The sequence below is a fragment of the Panthera tigris genome, chromosome B3, assembly GCF_018350195.1.
Source record: "Panthera tigris isolate Pti1 chromosome B3, P.tigris_Pti1_mat1.1, whole genome shotgun sequence".
Lineage (NCBI taxonomy): Eukaryota > Metazoa > Chordata > Mammalia > Carnivora > Felidae > Panthera > Panthera tigris.
In genome coordinates this window covers 114,564,932-114,581,730 of record NC_056665.1, presented here as the reverse complement: position 1 = coordinate 114,581,730, position 16,799 = coordinate 114,564,932, and the positions used below count along the sequence as shown (strand labels likewise).

General features: G+C 40.1%; 1 protein-coding gene across 7 annotated transcripts in view; it reads right to left on the bottom strand.

Annotated features, from left to right (window-relative positions):
* Positions 1-631: 631 nt before the first annotated feature.
* Positions 632-16,799, bottom strand: part of SLC39A9 (solute carrier family 39 member 9) — a 53,018-nt gene continuing 36,850 nt past the window's right edge. The window contains exons 3-9 of one of the 7 annotated variants that reach the window (XR_006218952.1): positions 15,379-15,573; positions 8,566-8,634; positions 7,236-7,321; positions 6,617-6,751; positions 4,495-4,596; positions 3,657-4,379; positions 632-3,392 (exon numbers count right to left, since the gene is read on the bottom strand). Coding sequence is in view for 4 of the 7 variants with exons in the window: in XM_042989987.1 (XP_042845921.1) it covers positions 4,245-4,379; positions 4,495-4,596; positions 6,617-6,751; positions 7,236-7,321; positions 8,566-8,634; positions 15,379-15,573 (722 nt within the window). In the remaining 3 variants the exon portion in view is untranslated. Of the gene's footprint in view, positions 4,380-4,494; positions 4,597-6,616; positions 6,752-7,235; positions 7,322-8,565; positions 8,635-15,378; positions 15,574-16,799 lie in introns of all 7 variants that reach the window. The other 6 variants (XR_006218953.1, XM_042989987.1, XM_042989988.1 and 3 more) reach the window with 6 other exon arrangements.

Sequence of the window (16,799 nt, the reverse complement as noted above, 5' to 3'; positions counted from 1 at the left end):
AAGTACTGGGACACGGTGGGCAGATTAGTTTTAAGCAGGGTGGTCACAAGAGGCCTAACTGAAGGAGGCTTTAGACCCAGACTGGAAGGATGCGAGAGAGCTAGGGGAAAGGGCATTTTAGACATAGGGACGGGACACAAGGTTGCTTATTTCTGACATTATAAAAACTACACCGTAGGATGCTGCCCTAGCTTGTGAAGAACTAGAAATGAATTTACAAATTGCACTTCCATTAAAATCTCTATTTCCAGGGCCAGTTGGTCTCAGCCTCTGTATTCTCATAGAGCAGCTCTGCCCTTTGAAATGAACCCACTGCGATTGAGATCTGTTGCCTGCTTCTCTTTTCTGGGAGCAGGCAGCTACCTTCCTAAGTAATATTTACTAACAACCACGGCAAAGCAAAAATAAAAGTCAATGAATTAGTATGTCTGGGGGCACCTGGTGTATTGAGTCCTTCATCTCCCTTCCCCCTTTCCTTAAGGATATCATATAGTGGGCACATCTTTCTCTGGCCTTCAAAGATTTTCATTACCTTTTCTGATGTTCAGATGTGGGTCAAGTCTAGCCATCAAACAGAGAAGCAAACTGCCAAGAGAGGAAGTAATGAGCCACTCACATAAGGTATGCACTAATAAAAATTTAATATCATAAAACAAATCAGAAAACAGCAAAAAAAAAAAAAATTTTTTTTTTTAACCATTCACAATTAACGTGGAAAGAGACAAAATTATAAGGCAGCCATCCATGGAATGATTTCATGTTTACAAAGGATCCAGAAAAGGGGACATTTAAAATCACTCTTCAGGCTACTGAACCAGGGGAACTGCAGTTTTATCCCATGAGACTTCCAACTTGCTAGAAGACGCTATCAGAAAAAAGACCAAAGCCAAGTTCCTTGTGTTTAGGCTGAGCATATCTAGAGAATTCCCAATGGTTGTCTCCTTTCCTACAAGTCACAAATTTCCCTCAAGTCTCCTGAGGCGATCGATCTAGATGTCTCAGCTACAAAGGGGGCTACATCGTTGGCTTTAAGTTCATGGCATCTCCCAACAGTGCTCTCGGGATCATTCTGTTTTGACCAGAAATCTTCGACGGTTCCCCCGTAGATCACCTTGCGCTGCAGTGGTTTTAGAAGAATCTGGTCATTATTCTCAATCTCCCAAGGGGCCCAGGAGCCATGTAGGCAAGAACATTCTCTGGGGGCTTGTGCTGTTGGCAGACAGCTCCCGTGTTTAGTACCTGGCTACCATGTGTCTGAGGGGCATAATATACTCCGATGTGGGGGTGTCCTCGTGGCTCTAATCCTCCAACAAGAGAAACACCAGGAAGTGACCCTTAGAAGTAGGCTGGTAAGAAACACACTTCCATGGTCTCCTCTTTACAAAGAACTGACCCCTCCAAATGACCACCTCTCTCCGTTTTCTAATAATTCATTATACAGGAACACAGCTGACTCGGCTGTTTTGAATAAGGAAGTAAAAAGGTAATGGGGGGAAGAGAGAACACAGAGCCTCTGCAGGTGGTACCGTTTCCAACTCGCTACACTCCGGTGCAGGAAAGCCACCAGACCCAGAACATCGCCGCTTCGGGGAAATGGGGACTGATATGCAATTCACTGGGAAACAAGTGAGGGGAATGGATCAGTAGTGTTTTTCAATTTAATTTGCCATTTAAGAGTGCATCTGGAATCTGAATAAATTGATCCCTACCAAGGAAATGGAGTCAAATTGCAATTAAGATTAGCTTTGGTTATGAGGAAGGACCATGCTTTTCATCAACTGCATCTCTCTGGTAGCCAATAATTCCATCTGTAATCATGGCAGCAGCTTAAGTATTGCCAACGTTTTCAAATGTGTGAGAGCGTTAAGGCATCTACATCTAAAGCGGGAGGCAGTTTTAAACAAGAGGAAAACAGAACTGAAGTGTGCCAGTAAGCGACCACTGCTGTGGCCTCTTCTGGGACACTGCCCACCACGAGCAAGTTCTTCCCCCGGTGAAGAAGGCCTCTGCCATGCTGCTTGGTCCCCTGCTGCCTGAAGATGCATTTGAGCCCTGTAAGGTTAGTATGGCTATTTCTGCCTGCTGACCAGGAGACACAGGAGTAGTTCCTGAGGCAGCAGCTTTAAAATCTGGGGAAGCCCATAGCTTCTGAGAGCTGACAGGCCTTGAAAGGTTTGCTTGTTACTGTGAGGTCCAGAGGGGAAGGCAAATTTGGAAGTCTGATGGTTCGATCCTTGCCAGAGTTCAAGGCCCCACCTACCCAGCAAGCTATTCTAGCCACACTTTTAGTGATGGCAGGGCACTGCTGCAAGAGGCTTTGGCCAGCAGAACGAATTTCTCATCATTTCTCATACAACAGTATGGCAGAGAGTGCTGCCATCCACACCAGGCCAGACACTAAAATGTACTATTTATTTAACAAAGTAAATGTCCAGGGAGAATCAAGGCAACCATGACATCTTGAAGGACCACATGAAGCCCCAAGACTCTTCATAAGTCAGAGATGCTATCAGGAAAAGTCACTCAGACTTTCCATGCTGTACCTTCTGCTGGTTTTAAGCGCATATGCAATGGCTGCAGCCACTATACGAAACCGCCTCCTATTTATGCTACTTTGGTCTACAGCCAGCAGGGGGCTCTCGAGGTCTATTTCCATAGCTGCTGACCCACTGACAAATCTAGGAAGGAAATAAAGAAATTACAGGCATGCTGGCATATACGTCATATAAAACATTTTACGGACTCCTAAACCCACTGCCCTGAAGAACACGGTCTTGGTTCCCTCTTTCTATAATGTGTTTTTGAAATGGTACAGAAAATCAAAATAAATTAATGACACAGTATTATACACTGAGTTGATAACACAAAGTTTTACAGGGACTTTGGCAAACACGGAAAAATCATCCTAGTTTGTTAAACGCTTTTACTATCTCAATTGTTTAAATTACCAGAATATTAGTGACCGCATCATCTCACGTATGAGGAAGTGACATTTTAAGGGCTTAGCAGAGTTGCATTTGACACAAAAGTGACTTCATTGAAGGGAATAAAGTAAAGAGACAATGTCATCTTCATCATCACCGTTCAAGAAGTGGTTGTCCTGATGAGAGTTCAAGTCACACAAATCCTAACGTCGCTGTCAGCAGTGAGCAGCACATTAGAGGGAGGGGGTGCTGGAGGGGAAAGTCAGGAGGAAAGCACGGAAAAGATGAAGAGACAAGAGACAAGAGACATGATTTCAATAAGCTTTAAATCAAGAGGCAAACAGTTCCCACTTGTGATACATCGTGACCGTCTTCATTGCTGCAGGTGCTTATGTGACGCTGACCTAGCACTTCCCACGGGACACCGAGTATTCTGCCGGAGGGACTGCCGGTCTGCTAAGATAAATACTTAAAAAGAAAAAAAAAAAAAAAGGGACAACATAGGTTTTGGTAATCTCAATTTTAAAAAGATTACTACAAAGATGTCAGTCACTATCCAAATTCACTTAAAATGAATACCCCTCAATTTCAAAAGGTACTTTGGGATCTGACTGCTCTTGAAGGAATGGCTGGGGGGCGGGGCCCTGAACCTACCAGAACTTGGCTCCTCTGTATGAATGCATTATAGGCAGGTATGCTGCAAAAGAGAACTTAAGAAGAAATACTAGTCACCTCCTCCGATGCTAGTCCATCTCTGTGGCTCCATTTGATGGAAGGGCGGGCCCTCTTTAAAGAGGCAGATGTGAAAGGAGGTGTTAAGTCTCTCCAGACACCCCCTTTTCAATGGACAGCTCTCGAGTAAAAAGTCAGCTTTTAAGGTGTCTTGCCGTCATTTTCCTGACTCTTGCCCCAGGTAGATGACAATTCTCTTTAGCATCTAAGACAGTGGACATTATGACCTTGATCAAGGCATGTGGCAGAGATGCTAAAGCACCAGTCTTACACGGTGAGAACCATGTTAAAAATCAATGGATAAAGTAAGCGGCGGAGCCTCTAAACTAACAAAGAGATTTAGCTTAATTACAGAACACTGTACTTTCGTAATTACTATTTCATCGTGAGTATGAAGTTCTCCACTTTTCCTTAAAATGAAATTCCATCTTCCCTGAGAATAGGGGTTAAGAGAAACATCAAAACTCAAAACGCCAAGGGCCCTTTAAAAAACAACACAACGGAATGTCCACATCCAGCCGCGGTGTGTCGTTTCTCGTCTAAAAGCTTTCCGTTACTCCAGGTTTTAATCTCACCTCCCTCCGGACTCTAGGAACACAGGTGGAGATGGGCAAGGTGAGACAAGACACCGAGGAAGTGAGCAGCTGTCACGCGCTGGCTGTTCTCACCGGATGCTGGACAGCCACGGACTGAGGCTGGAACCTGACGTTTAATGCTGGTGTCCTACTGACAGGATGAGTGGGATGAGGCAACCGAGAACCAGGGCTGCCACCTCCAGGCGGCTGAGGCCCCTCCCGCCAGTGGGGTCAGGTTTGTGACTGTGCCCCATTCCGCCCACCTCCGGGAGGACATGTACTGTGGCAACATAAAGAAATGTCCCGGCAGAGAAAAGCATGGCCACTCCAGTGGCATTGACCTCTGAAAGGGCTTCTTTACTGCTCTGTGAATCGAGAGAAACAGAAAGAGACAGAGAGACAGAGAGACAGAGACAGAGAGAGAGAGAGAGAGAGAGAGAGAGAGAGAGGAGAAGAAGGAGAAGAACAATTAAAATTCAGAGTCAGGAAGAAGTTCCAATTAAAAAAACACTCTATTCACAACTGGTGCACTATGGGACACTGGGGACATCTTGAGATCAGAGCAATTTTGTGATTGATGAGAAGCTTCCAAATAAGGGTTTAAGACTATTGATACTGTACACAATTGTTTCTTCAAGCAAACATCAAGTCTGGATGAACAGGTCTGGCACGTATTATTCTTACAATGGAATCAACGGCATTATTAATGCAGATATTAAATTTCGTACATTCACTCATTTATTCTACTAATAGTTAACAAACATCCCCTATACACCAGGCTCCAGGCCAGCTGTTGAGATACAGTGGTAATCAACATCGAGCACCTGCCATCAGAGCACATCTTATAAGCTAATCTTGACACAATTAATTTCAACTTTTTCTATTAAAAAAGTGGACCCATGGACTACAACAATTAAAAATTTAAGAAAGGAGCACGCCATAATGTAACATGTAACCCCATGCCTCCAGAATTACACCTTTCTGTCTAAAGTTCTAAAGTCTTTGATCGATGATCAATGAAGTGATATATAGGGTAATACTTAAAAGGAACTATATACTGACTGAAAGAAGAAAAGCCTCTTCAAACGATCAGAGAGGGTTTTTATGACACCTCATTTGTTAGCAATCCAGATCAACAAACTTGATTAACATGAACTTAACCATGTTTTGACCACCTCGTTTCTCATATGTTCCTTTTAATATAGTTTTCTTGGGGGGTGCCTGGGTGGCTCAGTTGGTTGAGCGTCCGGCTTTGGCTCAGGTCATGATCTCGAGGTCGGTGAGTTCGAGCCCATGTCAGGCTCTGTGCCGACAGCTCCACAGCTGCTGTGGAGCCTGCTTCGGATTCTGTGTCTCCCTCTCTGTCTGCCCCTCCCCCACTCCTGCTCTCGCTCTCTGTCAACAATAAATAAACATTAAAAAAGAATTTAATATAAGTTTTGCGGTATCAGCTATGAACTGAGTGACACTCAGAAGAATCAGTGACCTTCAGAGAGAGTATGGGAAAGCAGTTCCATGAACGAGCCCTAAGTCAGTCTGGTGCTAAGATTCTCCTCCTGTCACCTGCCAGCTGACACTGAAATACAACAGGTCAATGAGACCCGCAGCCCCAGTGGACGGAACTGGAAGACAGGGAAAGGTCCAACTTGAACAGCAGGGGAAGAATACCCAGGCTCAGAACTGACAAGCGACAGACACGTTACTTCAAGTCTGACGTTATGTTCAGCGCAATGGTAACTGGATATTTAGTATGCGGTGATATGAGAATATAGACATCTCTGCTCATCCCCTATTCTCCTCAAAGCTGCCATTTGCTTGTCCCTCACTCTTCACGTGCCTGCTTAAACATTAAATATGTACCGTGGCTTATTATACATCTGTCAAATAAAATTAGTGGGTCTGGTTAGGCTTAAGTTACGTTATTTGAAAGATCACGTATATGTGCAAATGTTTTCGGAATTGAAGGGGAAGACATTTTCAAATTAAATGAACAGGAAGATGTAAATTTATGAAGGGAATGCCTTGGAATTGAGATGTTTACCTTGTACTGGTTTTTACTCGTAATTTCATTTTTATTTATCATTTTATTTTTGAGACAGAGAGCGAGCAGGGGAGGGGCAGAGAGAGGGGGAGAGAGAGAGAATCCCAAGCAGGCTCCGCATGGTTAGCGAGGAGCCTGACCTGGGGCTTGAACTCACTAACCGTGAGATCGTGACCTGAGCCGAAGTTGGATGCTCAACCAACTGAGGCACCCAGGAGCCCCAATTTCATTTTTAGTTTGAGAGAGTAACTTAACTGAGAAACTCAACATAAAAGACCATAGATTCTGGTAGATCACAAAAAAATTGGATATGTCTAGATAAACTAGAAATGAATAAGACGTACCTTACTTAGTCCTAAGTATGTCACCATGGCCATGACTGGTGCTGCAAGCGCAAACACCAGTAAATGTTTTCTGATTCGATTCCGTTCTAGGCCAGCGTGCATTAAGAAGGAAACCAGCCCAAAAGCAGCTGGTGCCTGGAAAAAAAAAATTAGTCCTAAATACTCTTAAAGTATGGATTGCTTCTATATTATGAAGTATATGTCATTGGACTGAATTCTCACCGAAAAAAAGAGGCATGGTACCAAGACTGAACTCTGCCTTTTAGGAACTAATGTTCTAAGCTAAGAAAATATCCTATGCGTGTGTGTGTGTGTGTGTGTGTGTGTGTGTGTGTTTTAGACAGTAGGAAGAGAGAAATAGTCAAGAAAAGAGTATAAAAAAACAAGAATATTTACCAACAAAAATTATTATAAAATACAGAAATCTGTAGAGAATTTAATAATTTGTGTATAGGACCATAAAAAAAAATCCCTTCCATCTAGTCAACTGTCTCAAACGAAGGGCAATTATGAAAATAGCTAAAAATATTTCCCCATTCCAGGAAAATGTTAATGACCAAAGAGAAATTTTAATTGTGAATATATTCAATATCAAATCTTTCACTAGGATTCCCCTTACCTTATGTAGCATTATTGCCACAAACACAATCAATTGGACGCTAGTCTGGGAAGTAGAGGCTGCCGCTCCTAAGGCAACACCGTCGGCTAAATTTGGAAAAAACGAAACATAAAACATTATAAATACAACAACAACAGCATTTATACTAGTGTCCTAGTCTTATATGAGTTTTAGAGTCAAGTAGACCTGCATTTGATTCTGGGAAGTTTCTCTGACCTTTCTCAACCTTAGTCTTCTCATCTCTAAAATGGGTTCAGTGAAGTATGTGTTCTTTGGGTTTTCATGAGGGTTAAATGAGATAACATTTGTAAGCTGCTTAGCACCTGGCCCCAAATATTCAATGTATCAGCTGTTATTAGAAAAGTATGATGCCAGAAAGTATATAAAGTATGTAAGTATATAAAGTATAAAGTATCATAAGGTATAATCCACTGATTAATCAAACTGTAATAGCAGAAATAGCAAAGATTATAAAGAAAGCAACTCTGCATCTTGTAGATGAAAAAACACAACATAAGAACACTACAACTTTACAGAGATGATTTATACGTCAAAAGTAAACACTGGCTGGCTGGCTGGCTAAAGTTTTGTCAGATAGGCATGTTCTGTTAGCAGGTCCAAGTAATAGCATGCCACATTTCACATGCCTTTGTCCTTTCCAGAATCCCACTACTGGGACTGGTCTTTGGTGATCATTCTAAGGCATGCCCAATTAGCAATGCTGAGCCTTCTGCATTCTACGGCCCACCTCTGCCTCAACTGGCGCTTTAGGTATACACTAAGCAAGAGGGCTATTCAGTATAAAAGTGTCAAAACTCTTTTCCAGATGAGGTTCTAGGGCAGAGGTCAGCAAATTTTTTTCTTAAAGGGCCAACGAGGAAATATTTCAGGTTTTGCAAGCCATTTGCTCTCTTGCAGCACTCTGCCATTACTGTGCAAAGAGCCACAGGTAAGATGTAAACAAGTGGGCATGGTTGTGTTCCCAAAAAGACTATTTACAGGCACTAAACTTTATTTTTTTTATTTTTTTATTTTTTTGGATTTTATTTTATTTTTTTTTCAATACAGGCACTAAACTTTAAACTTCATGTAATTTTCAGGTGCCACAAAATATTTTCAACCATTAAACAATATAAAAACCATTCTTAGCTCGCAAAACCCTGACACTGAGTATGCCAGGGTTTATACTTGGGTTGGAGAACTTCATCATGAGACCCTCTCCCTGAAGGCCAGCCCAAGAGCTTTCATGGGGGTGGTCCCTGGGATGTAAACACTAAACTCCCCATGGTGCACCAGAAGAGAAAGGGCTCTCTTTGCAGTCCCACCCTACCTGCAGCATGGACGACCAGACCCAGCGTGGTGGTGATTTTGGAATTGCTGGGCCTTGCTGTTTCTGGATCTGAAGTAAAAATAAGCGAGTCAGTCATTAAGCAATGTGAAACAGAAACTGTTAGAACACTGTCCTGGAGGTGGAAGAATTCTTTGAAAGCTCTTAAAGTAGATTGTTTTCCTCCTGTCTTTCCTCACGACTGGCTTCAAACACTTAGAAGTTTCTCCTGTCCTGAAAGAAGTGGGCAGGAGGGAACTCTTCATCTGCCCCAGCCTTCCCTGAACAGACAATACGTAACCCCTAACTGCCTCAGCTGCCTTGCACCGCTGAGCGCTCCGGCTCTCCCTGGAAAGTACTCTGTGGCCTCTCCTCACTTCTCTCCAGACCAACTGAATTGTCACTGCCTACCTGCTCCTCTCCCCGGCCTCCTGAAACTTTAGCTTTATTCCAAGACCAAAATGTCTATCATGCTTGCCCTTCTCCACTTAATCGCCATCATCCTAACCTAAACTTTCATCAACTTGAACCTGACTTAGCAACAGGCTCCCAGCTGGTCTCCCCTAGCTCTCATTTCTCCCTCATCTGATTCATCTTACACATCCTTGTCGGAATGCTCATCTCTGAATCACCACCCTTCTGGCGTGCCAGTTAACTAGCTAAGAATCTGCTGTTTATCAAACTCAGTCCAAACTGCTCCATTCATAGGTTCTTAAGCTCTTTATTAACTGGTGTCATCTTATTTCTCACTATTCAGTCCAGTTAAACCAGCTTCCTTAACACCTTCTAACAAAACATTCTCATTCTCCCTTCCTCAAATCTCTCGTCTTTAATTCTTGGCATGTGCATAACTTCTCAGCTCCTCAGTCCAAAACATAGCCATTGTTCAAAGTCAATTCTAGGACTACTTCCCTTAAGAAAGAATTAAAGATCAATTCCAGCTCAAAAGGCTCCCCTTGCCTAGAAACCAAGAGCTCTAAGTGCACATACTACTTCAGTTTCTTCTATATCACCACCTGAGATACGCAAAACTGTTTTCACTCAGATAGGTCTGATGTCCCCAGACTGACTGTAAACTGCACAGAAGTGAATTTTCCACTTCTCTCCATTCCCTTTTCACATGTCTTACAGAATGTCGCACAGCAATGGAAACCCAATAGCTGCTTAATAAATCCTTACTAGAGAGGGAAGAAAAACATTTCTCTGTATGAATGTTACTGCTATAATAGGAAATATACCAGCAAGTCAATAATGTCCAAACAATGTAAAGTTAAAGATGAGGACATCAAAATGCCAGATGAAATGACAGATGGACATTGGCCAAATAAATTCCAAGGGATTTAATTTTCTGGGGGAACCCAGCACATAGGAAGAATGGTTTACAGTGGGAAAAAACACATACAAGTAAGGTAACATGTTATCTTTTTACTAAAAATAAAATTATCTTTTAATTAAAATACTACAAGGAAGGGAAGCTAAAGCCCCAGATGGTCTGAGACAACAAATATTTCAATATCGCCCCAAAATGTGAAGAATATCATATTATACTGTGTGACAAGTTTGCTTTGACTTTTCTAGTTATAAATAGCATCTTAAATAAAAATTAGAGGCTTTACAATTAAAACGCAGTTTTTATAAATCTATAGGAAAAGACTGCTTTAGCATAAATTTAATAAATGAATTTTTACTGAGATTTAACAATAGATAAAACCCTGCAGATAATTGGTAAAACCAGATTACTAGATACATGAAAGCCAGCAAAAACAGTGACTTCAAAGATAAAACAGGAAGAAGAATAAAGGAACACATGCTATTTTTAATTCTTTGTATAGTATCATAGGGCACTAGTGGGCCTTTAAGTGCATTTAAAATCGAAACTGACAAGAATCGCAAAAATGTCACCGAGGCCACTGTGGGCAACTATGTAACGTAGATGGAATCAGATCCCATCCAACCAGAGGGTGTTTCTCATTTGCTATTTGGTAAAAAAGCACACAAATAAAAGCATTTACTTCTAAATCAACTTCCCAATACATATAAGACCATTAAAAAAAAGTGCTGAAAAATACTGAAAAGAAACAGTAAATGCAAGATTAACAAATGAAACAAAAAATATCCTTGGACTAAAAAGGCTAAATTCAATTCCATGAATTTTGAAAAAAAACCTTTTATTTGGAAATAATTTCAAATCTTCAGAAAGTTTTGACATGTTAAAAAAAACACTCACACACTCCTTTCTCAGAACGACCTACTAACATTTTGCCCCATTTGCTTCATTATTTGTGTTCATGTTCTTTTTCTATCCATACTACACACACACACACACACACACACACACACACACACACACACACAACTTGTTTTCTGTACCATTTCAAAGTAAGTTGCATACATCGTAACTCTTTATCCCTAGATATTTCAAAGTATATTTCCTTAAGAGAAAGGACATTTTCTCATATAATCACAGCACAGTTATCAACTTCAGTAAATCTAATATTGATACTTTTTTCTAATCTCTCTTGCATATTCTAATTTGTTAGCTGTCCAGGAAGGTCTTTCAGAGCATTTTTCCCTCCCAGGAAGGATCCAGTCTGGGATCATATATGCACTTACTTGTTTCTCTGTAGTTCCCTTTAATCTGAACCATTTTCTCTGCCTTTGACTTTTGCGACATTGGTATCTTTGAAGAATACACGTCCCTTCCCTCAGCCTTTCTTGTTTTTTAACAGACTGATCCTTCCTTTTTGGGTTTGTCTGATGTGTCCTTAGATTATGCATTCTGAATACAGGCTGAATATGCACGCTGAATACTCTACAGATGCTGCCTCTCAGGATGTCACATCTAGACGCACAGAATGTACATCTGCTGCTTACTAGTGGAGTGAATTTTGGATTATATCCTGGACACTGTGAACGTTATCTTGTGGACACTCTGAATTCTATTATATTCCTCCAAAGAGTGTTGCTTTTGTGTTGTGCTTTAAGTAACTTGGTTTAGCTCAAACTGCAAAGTCTGTCTTCTGGGCAGCTGCTCAAATCCTGGTTTAGTTCTCTCATCTTTAGCTGAGTCTGCCCACAAAAGAATGGTTCAGGGCCTTGCCAGACTTGGGTAGAATTTATACATAAAATGTGGGGTTGTACCTTCCAGTGGCTGTAGTTACCCTGAACTCTGTCCTCTGGTTCCTTAGGCCTGAGAGACTGAGTTTTCTATCAGTTTTAGCTACCTCACTGGGCACTGATTGCTGCTTAAAAGCAGTAAAAATAGGAACTCACCCTGTTCCACGGGTTGACTCCCCTCCAGAATTTTCCTGCTTTGGGTCACTCTCCAGTGTCTTTAGGTAGTTTTTAAAAAATATATGCCCAAGAAAAAAAAAATATATATATATATATGCCCAGAGTTTATAATTATCTGTAAGGAGGCTGGTCTGATGGGAACTTATTTGCCCACATTGAAAACAGATGCCAGTGACATTAGTGTTAATCATCTGGTCAAGGTATTATTGGATTTCTTCGTTTAGTTACTTCTTTTTCCTTTGCAACTAATAAGCAAATCAAAATTCATCTCCTAGATGCAATATTCATTGGTGATTCTGGCCTGAGCCAGTTTTTACTATGAGGATTGCAAAAATGATTTTCTAATGCCAGCACCCTTTCCACATTTACAAGTTGGCCTTTAGCAACCTACTGTAAACAAGCATCTTCCCTTCTCCTTCTCTCTCTCTCATGTGGATGTGCTCACTGATCCTCATGTTTTCAATGGTTTATACTTCGTTACTATTCTTAATTATATTGGAGCTCAAATTGTCCTATATCTGGCCAGTGGGAGCCCCTTCAAGCTGGCTCTATATTCCGTGACAAATTTCCATTTTCTTCCTTCCTATTTTTTTTTATTTTTATTTTTTTATGAGCACTAGATGTTCCAAGCTCATTTTGTACTTACCCTGCCCCTGTCCTGGAATCAGCCATTTCTCTGAAGAGCCCTGGTATGCTCATTGCTAGTGAGGTGTCTTTACTTCTAGGCCCTCTCTGCAGACAGAGCTAAGACATACATACATGTATACATAAACACACACGTATATATGTACACATATACACACATATACACATATACATTTTAGAAATCATGAGTCCAATAGCTCCAATTCCAGTCCATCCCTACAGAGGTTCTTTCTGGCCTTCCCCCATTTCATATTTGTATGTCCCCTCTTCCACAGTGAGAACTCTGGTTCCACCAACATCAACACACTTACTCATTTGCTCAATCCTAGAATACACCTAAAATAGTTTCAGAATTGTTTTCACCTATGCCATTACAAAAAGCAAAGCCTAATAAAGAGTTCAGTAATTGTTTAATGCTTCTTCCCCCAACTCCATCCCAAACTAAAAATAGTCAAACATTACATTCATAAGTCACTTAAATTCGTTTGTTTTAAACCCCTTCAGTGTGATTGTTATTCATCCAAATTACAGTTCATCTGCTTTAGTTAGCTTCCCCTATCCTTGTTAATTTCATTTTATTTTTTGAATATAGGAAATATCAACATGTTTCTAAAAGTCAAAGCTATATTAAACAGGCCTGCCCAGGGAAGTGTCATGCCCTCCTGAAACTCTGCTACCCTATCCTACCCTGCACCCACTTCTTACACGTAACTAACCGTTGTCTAACTGGTCTTGTTTTATTCCCCCTTCTTTCTTACACAAAATGTAGTATATGATGGAAACTCATTTACATTTCAGCTTTTTTCCCCCCCACCTAACAATATCTCCTAGAAACCTCTCCCTATCAATTCACAGAGATCGGATTCCTCACTCTCTTTCACAGTTACCTAGAACTCCATTATATGCACACATCACACTTCATTCAACCAATTTCCGTGACTGGACATTTAAGTGGTATTACAGTGGTAAATAATGTTGTACTAAATAATCTTGTGCATGTGTATTTTCATAGTGGAGCTATATTATCAGGAGCAATTCCTACAAATAGGACTTTGGGGTTGAAGGGTAAATACAAGTGCAGTTTTGTTACATATTGCCAAGCTCTCCTCTGCAGGGGCTGTACAATTTTGCATTCCCACAGCAATAGACGAGAGTGTGTTTCACCGGAGCTCTGATAACAGAGTGTATTGTCAAGCTGTTGAAGTTTTGCCTGACAGGTAAGAAATGATCTTGGCAGAGTTTTGATTTGCATTCTTAAGTGAAATTGAACATCTTTTCATATGTTTAAGGACCATTTTAATAACTTTTTATGAACTATCTGTTCATGTCTTTTGCCTGCTTTTCCACTGATTTTTTTGTAGGCCAAGGATTCTTAACCTGGGGCCCACATAGAAGAACACAGGTAGAATGTAGGGGATGCCTGTGACCTTAACGTGGAAAAAACCCTGCATTTTAATTTTTACTAACCTCTAACTGAAATCTATTATTTCCTTTAATTGTGAACATAGACAATATGCTACAAGATCAGCACTACCTATACTCTATTGCCAATAGTAATCAGATAATTTCATGTTATTTTACAGTTGTAAATATCTTCATATTCTTGCTTTCACTCATCACTATTTTAAATTTAAGGGCTTATAATGCCTCCACATTGCATGATTACAGTCTTCTTGTCTGTAGATGCTCATGTGGCAAAGCTGGGCAACTCTCCGGTGACTCTTCACCTACAGTCATTCAGGCAACTAAACAGCAAAAGTCATGGGATCTCTCACTGGGGACCAAGATATCTATGCTGCTTTCCAAACGTTCCTATCTGCAAAGTTCTCTGTCAGTGTATTTGAAAAGAGATATTTATAAATTCCTATATCACCAAACCCCAAGAGTTTGATGCAACTCTTCCAAATTTATTTTTGTCATGGATCAGAATTTTTTTTTTATTTAATACAAACCATATCAAAGATGCTGACCTAGCCAAAGATGAATTCATTGATCTTAAGACAAAAAAGTTACTTGGCTGGCTTGTTGGTGGAGCATGTGATTCTTGATCTTGGGGACGTGAGTTCAAGCTCCATGCTAGGGGTAGAGTTTACTTTAAAAAATAAATTAAAAAATTATTTTAAAAATTTCTTTAAAAAGTTACTGTATCTGGAGTTAAATTTAAAGTCTTAGAGAACTGTAGTTAAGAGAAGTTTAGCTTTCTTTGGAAAGCAAGCTATGAATGTGTTTATTTGTAAGAAAATATCTTTGTGAATCAGGGTTCTCTATACTAGTAACCATTAAAACAGAAAACCAAATCAACTGAATGTTCAACATGACACTCTGTTGCCTTGTTAAAGCCCATCTCACAATTTAAGATTTTTAGCAAGCTAAGCAACAAAAGCTGTCATGCTGATGTCCTAAAAAATAAAATTTAACTCCACCTTGCATATGATTTAAATATATTATATCTTGTTAATTAATGCATCAATAAAGAAGATACACATTACTATATCATACATTTGTTTTTAACGTTTTAGAACTATATTTCAATATAACTGGGCTTTCTCTGCAATTCTATGCATTATGCTTTACACATTTAAAAGGTCCACAGGCTTCAGAATGCCTAAGGGCTCCACGGCACAAAAAAAGTTAAGAATTTCTGTGCTAGACTCTCAATGAGACAGTTTTAAGATTAATAACCCACTGAGCACTCGCTTGTGCCATGTCACAACTCACTAGCTCCCCCAACTGAATAAAATGTTCACCAGAACCCAAGAAAGACAAGAGTTTTCAGCACTAAATAAGCCCATTGGTACATACTGAATTGTTTAATCATCTGTGACTTTCTAAACTGCAAATTTATTGCACTGCCCATAAAGCGTTGGGGCCACTTACCATCAGTAGAATGCACATGGGAGCTGCCAATCTGGTCTACGAGCAACATGAAAACGAAGCCCAGAACGAGGGAAACGCCAATGTAGGCATGCAGCTGTGTATGGTCATGGCTGTGCTCATGTTCATGGACAACTGGTATTTCTGCTTTGTCTGATGCAATAACATTCTGTGTCTCACTCGCTTGGTGGTGCTTACCTAGAGTAGAATGAACCATAAAGAGAAAAGGTTGCCCCCCTTGAAACATTTTCACATAGAAGCTTCCATTCCTCTGCATTTCAAGCCCTACTTACTTTACTGCAAAGACATCTACTTCCTGTATCGTAATCCAGCTAATCATAAACTCCTTTTGGCATGTAGACCTTTTAACTGCCCATTATTCTCAAAACCTAGAAGTGGAAGCAAATCACCAAGCAAGAAAGCAGTCATATTCCCAAGTGATATTGTCCTCTTTCCTGGCTGAGAAATTCCTGCCAATATCATCAGAAACTACAGTGAGTTTTACTCTGATGAAAACAGGTGAATGAAGAGCAGTAATAACGAAAATAATTTTAACGAAAATAATTTTAACGAAAAAAATAACGAAAATAAATTTAACGAAAATAATTTTAACCTAGGTGTGAAAATGGTTTCACACCTAGGTTGATCTAGAAATTGCAAATGAAGAGTAAACTGAGTATAAAAATTGTGTAAGTTTTATGAAAATATATTTATAAGATATAAATATAATATTTTCTAAAATATAAAATAATATATTCATAAAAAAATATCAGGAGGCAATCACTAACTAGAAACCAAAAGGGCAGAGCAGTTTACGAGGCACATCCTTCAGTCTAAATTCAGTTCTAGAAATACAACTGCTGAGATACTCCATATTACAGGAAGTGGCACTTGGACAGGTAATACTTCCTAGTTTATATTCAAATATGACACTCAAAGCGTAAATGCTTCAAGGCCAGAATCCTGATCTTTGCTGTGTTTCATGTTAACACATTAGACATTCTTCATTCATACTTGGCTTAAGCATTTTTACCTTTGATCAAAGAAATTACTCGTTGTAATTTTTAGATCCTTGTAATATTTTAGATTCTGCCTTCTTTTTTAAAGTTTATCTATTTGAAAGACAGCGAGTGCGTGAGTGCGCACATGAGTGGTGGAGGGGCAGAGAGACAGGGAGAGAGAGAGAATCCCAAGCAGGCTCGGCACTGTAAACGCAGAGCCTGATGTGGGGCTTGAACTCACAAACCATGAGATCGTGATTTGAGTCAAAGTTGGATGCTTAACCGACTGAGCCACCCCTGTGTCCCTGCCTTAATTCTTTATTTAGAAAAAAAAATTTTTTTTTTAATGTTTTTATTTATTTTTGAGACAGAGACACAACATGAACACGGGAGGGGCAGAGAGACAGGGAGACACAGAATCCG